At 35.8% G+C, this 7,184-nt stretch overlaps 1 protein-coding gene across 1 annotated transcript; it reads right to left on the bottom strand.

Moving 5' to 3' along the window:
- Nucleotides 1–1,691: 1,691 nt before the first annotated feature.
- On the bottom strand, nucleotides 1,692–6,625 carry LOC107765582 (spermidine synthase 1). The gene is made up of 9 exons (XM_016584250.2): nucleotides 6,324–6,625; nucleotides 4,347–4,423; nucleotides 4,121–4,243; nucleotides 3,434–3,538; nucleotides 3,068–3,140; nucleotides 2,867–2,938; nucleotides 2,597–2,792; nucleotides 2,224–2,353; nucleotides 1,692–2,101 (listed from the first exon to the last, which is right to left on the bottom strand). Exons 1-9 carry the CDS (start codon nucleotides 6,409–6,411, stop codon nucleotides 2,036–2,038), a joined length of 930 nt encoding a protein of 309 aa, XP_016439736.1. The 5' UTR covers nucleotides 6,412–6,625; the 3' UTR covers nucleotides 1,692–2,035.
- Between the last annotated feature and the right edge of the window lie 559 nt (nucleotides 6,626–7,184).

Below are 7,184 nucleotides of genomic sequence, written 5' to 3'. Positions count from 1 at the left end.
TTGTCTGTTGTGCATATCACTGGTTATTTTATGTTGCCCTTATTGTTATTTGTTTCCTATTATTTTGTATATTATATTGCACAGGTTATTAGACTAGTGAGTGTATTGACTGTACCTCGTCTCTACTCCACTGAGGTTAGTCTTGATACTTACTGGGTACCGACTGTGGTGTACTCATACTACACTTCTGCACACTTTTGTGCAGCGCCAGGTATTGAAGATATCAGACTTGAGCAGAGTTAAAGCGGGATCGTAAGGATTCAAGGTAGAGCTGCTTGGTAGTCGCAGTCCCTTGGAATCTTTTTTTCATTTTATTGTACTGTTAATTTGTAATCCAACAGTATTGTATATTCAGTCCTCGTGATCATTCCATGTATTCAGTTAGAGTTCGTGACTCAGTACTACCAGCCTTGGGAGGTTTTCATATTTGTTTCCGCTGTTAGTTTTGATTACTTATTTAATTTTAAAAAGAAATATAATTGTAATCGGCTTACCTAGTCTTAGATATTAGGTGTCATCACGATGCCTGTGGTGGGATTTTGGGTCGTGACATACAGGGAAGAAGACTTACATTACATAATATTTTTTTCTATAAAATAAGCATTAACTTCTCCTCCCCAGTTGAGATTTAAGAGGATTGTTCATCTTGAACTCTTTCTTTGTAGGAGTACAAAAAGTGAGACTATACTTTATTTATTTGGATTTGTTTTTCTATTTAATCTTTCCTTATATATTTTTTCCTTTTACATTTGTTTTTATGTACTTCCGTATGCATGCCTTAGATTATTTGTATGTTTTTGTACTTTTGGTACTATAAGAATTATTTTCTTCAATATGAACTAAATTTAGGTCCTCAGACCCCACGGTGTAGGATAATACTGGATATGTTGTTGTTGTTGAACAAAATTTAGAAGAAGAAAAGCATGACAGCACGAAGAGTGGGTTATTTAACTAGCACACGTGTATAAAACTTGTAAAGCATTTTCCTCTAAATACACACTTTTGACATATCTGAGTTCTGATGATAAGAGTTGTCCAAGCAGTGTGTTGGGTTGCAAGAAGATCCCCAGGTTATGCATTCCTGGAGTTTAATGATCGCAGGGATGCCATTCGTGGATTATATGGTATAAATTGAACATTCTGTCCTCTTTTAAGGAAACTCTTTTGGGTATTAATATCTTAGTGTATGATTCTTATTCCACATGATGAGGTTACGTTAATTGACATCTTTGTAATGCTTGACTAGAAATAGGTCTTGTTCTACTTCAGGGAACAAAGAAGCGCCAATTTGTTATTCAATTTGAAAAAAGAAGAGAAATAAAGCTAAATATCCCGAGAATAACGACTCACCGAATATTCTCCAGGAAGGAAAAGTTTTACTCGGAAAGAATTAGATTAGCAACTTTTGGAATCTCACAGTGAAACGATTTGGTTCTTGAAAGTTTCATGTGGAATAGTTAGAAATAATTTTCTTCTTGAATGAAATAAGCAACACTTGCTGATTATTGGAAATTTTAATTTCAACAGGATTGGTCCTTGATAAGTGTAATCCAATCATCCACTAGGAAGGGCGATATTGGGTAAAAAGCTGCCTTTATCTTGTTTGAGAATTACCGAATATCCAAAAACATTTCTTGAAAATATTGGCTACAAACAACTGTTAATCTCCCAAATACTTATCCGAACATCCATTTTGACATAATATTTTTATTACTCAATATAAGCAAATCTTGAGAGCTTGGCCAAACCAATACATTTTCATATAATAGTGGCATCACGAATGGAGAGAAAGAGATGCAATATACTTCCGCAAAAAATGTCAATCATTGAACTCAAGATTGAGTTACAGGATGACTACTACAGCTAGAACAACAGGAACAAGACATTTATAAGCCATTGTGGATCATACAGCTCTTCCAACTGCCCAGTCACAGCATCAAATTAAACATAAAAATTCCAATGCTAGATGATCCTGTCTTGCATAGGGCAAGAATGAGGTGTTCTAAAACAGCTAATCCTCCGCTCCGCCGAGGACTCATTTTCCTTTGGATTCAATCACCCTCTTCGCAAAAGATGGCAAACAGAACGATGCAGAGTGAATCTGGGGGGGGGGGGGGGGGGGGGCGAAAATCAAAGGCACAGTAAGTACTAGAGAAGTGAGGTCCTTTTGCCCGACATTGGCAATGGAAAAGAGAAAACCAGAGAGCAGAATGACCGCCATACCTCAGAGTTGTAGAACTTCAAGGGTCCTCTAGTTTTGGTGTGGCTATCATCGGTGTCAATGGGGTTAGTAGGATTCTTGAAATCAACAGCAGGTCCCTCAGTAGAGCAGAGCATGAAACCAATAACACCACTGAAATATAAGACAGGCAAACGACCCAAATGGAGATCAGTACTGCAGCAGAGTATCCAGTATGTCAACAGTAGGTATTCTCAGTAACCACCACCACCCAAAATAAACCAGAAAAAAAAAAGAGACATGAAAAGTCATGGATTATAACACCGGAATAACAATAATTTTGCGCCCCACTGTGGAAAAAAAAAGAAAGAATAACAAAATAATACATACATATCAGCAAATATCTTGCAAGTGTACCTTGGATAAGTAGGAACTGTGGTCCAGGCATAGTTGACTGAGCCTTTGAAGATCTGGCGGCAGTTTGCCAAGATATGTTCAATTATGTCCATGTGAAGCCATATGCTCTCCGCCTGTGTACAGACAACCCCTCCAGGACGAAGAGCCCTTGCTACTGTTTCAAAGAAAGGCTTTTCGAACAACTCTTGGGCTGGACCTGGAGTTGAAGGAAGAGTAACTGAAGAGATGAAATTTCTACGACAGAGGCAATATAAAGTAAATAGATTATACCTATGGGGTCAGAGGAATCCACTATAACAGCATCATAAGTTCCTTCTGGAACATTTTTCAAAAATGCAACTCCTGTAGAAATGGGAGAGGAAAAAGGAAAGCCCATGAACAGGTAATTGATAAATGCGAAAAGAAAAAAAAAACCAACAAAAAGGAATTAGTTTTGTCATAATTCCTTTTTGTCATCTACTCAGATCATACCATCACCAACATGGAGTTTAACCCGGGGATCCTCATATCCTATGGCTACATTAGGGAAAAATTGTTTAGCAACCTGAAAAAAAGAAGAAGGAATCATGAGACCGCTGCTCCTTTTTTTTTTTTTTTGAGCAATGCTTCGGGGAAACTATGGGCAATGAACTACAGGGATCAAAACATTAAAGACATTTAACTATCATAGAAAGGGGTAATTTTTGCAGTATCAAGACAGAATATGCCACGGTACTGGAAAACACAGAAGTACAACCTTTAAACTTGCCAAATTCAACAATTTTTCTTTACCCTTAGTGCAGATAAGAGAGAAGAAGAAAAAAGGAATCAAAGTACAACTTCAGTTAAAAGACTTACATCAATTACCATCTTGTCAATCTCACATATGTCTATCTGTTCAACAGAAGAATGCCGAGACACCTCACGCAAGACACCACCATCGCCTCCTCCAATAACCAACACCTGAAGTAAGAATCAAACTTGAAGTGTGACATACTAGTGGTAGACACTAATATCTAATTCTATAAAATAGCTTTTTGCAAAAATAAGGATGAACACAGCATTTACTGCATGCATGATTCACAGTGGTATCACAACTCACATTGAAACAGTACATGTTATATTAAGAAGGCAAGTAAAGGATGACAAGTTTCCCGCTTACAAGTTCTCCTTCCCTTTTAACATAACCCTCCGGAAAACCAAGAAGATAGCATGTACCAACATGCTTATTGACTTACTATGAAATGAAATTACTAGGCAAAGCCACAGAAAATAGGATGCAAGAATTATCATATACAGTAAGTTTAAGAGAAAAAAAGTTTGGCTTTATATCTGTTCTTTGCAAGATACGACAAGTGAGCCTTGATCACACACATTATACTTCTTATCTACAAAGTAAGAAGCAGATGTGCCATTGTCAATGGCAACTAGCAAAGTGCAAAAAACCTCAAAATTGACACTTCATAAAGATCAAATATACATAATCTCTTAAGCTTTTCTATTTTACACTGAAATGTTAAATTTCACTAGTATTAGATAATGGACCTTTTTGGGGTTTGGAATTGAGCAGAGTGGGAGATGAGTGATCATTTCTTGGTAAGCACATTCATCTCGCTCTGTGAGTTGTATCACACCATCCAAAACAAGCACCTTTCCATAAGTTGATGACTGCAGCAAAAATAAGTTACACAATAAGCATCAAATTAGAGAGCATACATTTCATCAATGAATGAGAGGAGCAAACTCAAACCTTAATGCATCATGCAAATACCTGAAAAACCATGACATTTTGGTAATCTGACTTCCCCTGAAATAATATCTTTTCAACCTTCAATGAGTGTGCTTCCCCTGCATATAAATTTCCAACTTAGAAACTCTGTCCTATAATTATGGAAATTATAAGAACGTTAAGACATCATCTTCATAACTGATTAACGAGCATTTCTCAACCTAGGTACAGACATACACACCGATGTGACTTATTATGACCCAGAAGCTAAGAATTCAAGAAGTGTTAACAAAAATGTGCTAAACGATCTTTAAGAAAATGAGGATTTTCTCTAAGTAACAGATGGTATATGTGTGAAGAAGAAATAAAGACAGTCAGTCATCTCTTTATTCATTGCAGGGTGGCAAAACAGTGTTGGGAGCTCTTTTTAAACATGTTCGGCGTTAAGTGGGTAATGCCTAACAGTGTTAAGAGCTTGTTGGAACAATGGCATCATCAGAAAATGGTAAAAAGGAAACAAACAGTATGGAGGACAATTCCTTTGTGTGTTTTATGGACAATATGGCTGGAAAGAAATAGTGTTTATTTTGAAGGGAGAAGACAACATGTTTTCAGAATTATAAATAGTTGTCGTTAGAACTTGCATTTTTGGTGTAATAGAAGTACTTTTTAAACTATGGAGCAATACTTGGATTTTTTAGAAGAGATAGGAGATTTGTAGTTGCCATGTTAGCGACAGATGTTGGACTGATGTAACTTGTACCATCTTGGTACCAAAAAAATAAACGAATTTCAAAATCTTATACTCCCTCCGTTTCAATGTTGGACTGATGTAACTTGTACCATCTTGGTACCAAAAAAATAAACAAATTTCAAAATCTTATATATATATATATAAATTAGAGGAATGAAAACTGATAAGTGTGAATTCCTCATATAGAATATGTTTGTAATCGGCAGAGTGAAAACAACTCCACCTATGTGAGATTCGCAAAAATAGCAAAGTTCAAGCTAGTTGTTGTGGTAAATTGACAGTCACGTAAAAACAATCAAATAATGATGTGTCATTTGAATGCTAAGAATAGAGCGGAATGAATACATATTTTTTTCATACAAAGGAAACACTTCTTTCCCAACTAGGTACTATCAAGTACGGATAATTCCCAGGACAAGGCACAAAATCATGAAAGCTAAAATCTTTCCAAACGATGCAAAAGCCCACTAAAATGTCCATGAATTTGAAGGACCAGAAACCAAAAGGAGCAAAGGAAAAGTACTAATTAATCAAAGCTGACAAAACACAGAACGATGACAAAAGGCAACTGCAAATAATCACCAGAGAACCAGCGGCGGAGCTACAATATTAGGTACGGATTCGGACGAACCCAATAGCTTTGCTTAGATCCTGTATTAGTATTAGAAAATTTATTAAATATGTGTAAATATACCCAGTAACTAAAACGAGTTATGGGTTCAGTGGCAATCAGGACTCATAAACTTCAATTCTTGGCTCCGCTGATGCAAAGAACAGAGGCTTACGTTCCAAAATCAGTTCGCTAAATATGTGTAAGTGGATACAGAACCAAAACAGATCCAACATAAGCAGTAAGTACTCCATATGTTTATCAAAAAGATTTTTGAAAGAATAAATATATGCAAATATACATACAAAGTACACCCGCTGCATTTATACGTATCTACTAAATACTAAAAAACTACCAAAATGACAAAAAAGAAAATTGCAAGACAGTCACGGAAAAACAGAGGCGTCACATTTCTAAAATACACAGAAGAAAGTAAAATGCGTGCACTTAGATTTATAAACAACAACTACAGTACACCTCAATCTTAAACTAGTTGGGATGGGTCATATGAATCCTCAATATCCATTCGGTTATTCAATTTTGTAAGAATTTATCATAAATCAACTTGTCTTTTTCCTTTACCTGGGTCTAATACGAAATGCATAACATAAATAAAATAACGCAGATGCATAGAGGAAAAAGTAAAGAGACGAACCAGGCCAAAGAGGGCTAATCTCAGAGAACCATCCAGGCAACACAGAAGAAATGTAAGGAGATTCATTATTGTTACTCGCTTCCTCCATTGACACACCCTCCTTCTCTTCTTCGGCAATAATTCACTTCCTCTTCAGCCATTTGGCTCGCCCTTTCTATTTATAGCTGAATGAATGTGAAATTTTGTTACGTAACCCTCGAATCCACTAGCCCAGATTGAGAATAATCAAGCGAGACCGCACAAATCTTGACTCTACTTTTCCCCTCTTTTTGAATTTTATACTCCTACGTTCTATTTTATATGGCTGTGTTTGTTTTTGGAATGCTTAAAAAGAAAAGTGTGTCAAGATAAGATTTAAAGATTTTGGGAGGGGTTTAAGAAGAAAAAAAAAGTATCAGGGTCAAATTACTAAATATGTCGAAATTACATAAAGGATACTATAGTTATAATAATTAATAATTTAAAATATTCAAAAGTTATATGAAAAATCCCAATAAAAAAGACTCATTTAACTTTCCAAAGAGCAACTATGTAAGATAGGAACACAGATAAAGAGCGAGAAATAAAGAATCCGCCTAGGAAAGACGCGGTTGATTGTCCTCTTGCTTTTGTACTGACCCCTTTGAGGAATTTTTTGCCCTCAGTTCACGGGCTATGTAGTTCGTAGCAGATCCATCCAACATTTATAGTGTCAGAAATTTGTAGTGTGTTTGATTGATTACATTATAGGTATATTGTATTGTTTACCCTCAAAATCGGATAACAATTAAATTTGTAAGTGTTTTTAAGGATATGGAGATTAATTTGATACAAAACGATAAATTGAGTTAGAATGGACAAGTAAAGATACAGTAAATTCAA

This window comes from Nicotiana tabacum, chromosome 12, assembly GCF_000715075.1.
Source record: "Nicotiana tabacum cultivar K326 chromosome 12, ASM71507v2, whole genome shotgun sequence".
In the NCBI taxonomy this organism is placed as follows: Eukaryota; Viridiplantae; Streptophyta; class Magnoliopsida; order Solanales; family Solanaceae; genus Nicotiana; species Nicotiana tabacum.
This window is presented reverse-complemented; position numbering and strand designations above follow the sequence as displayed.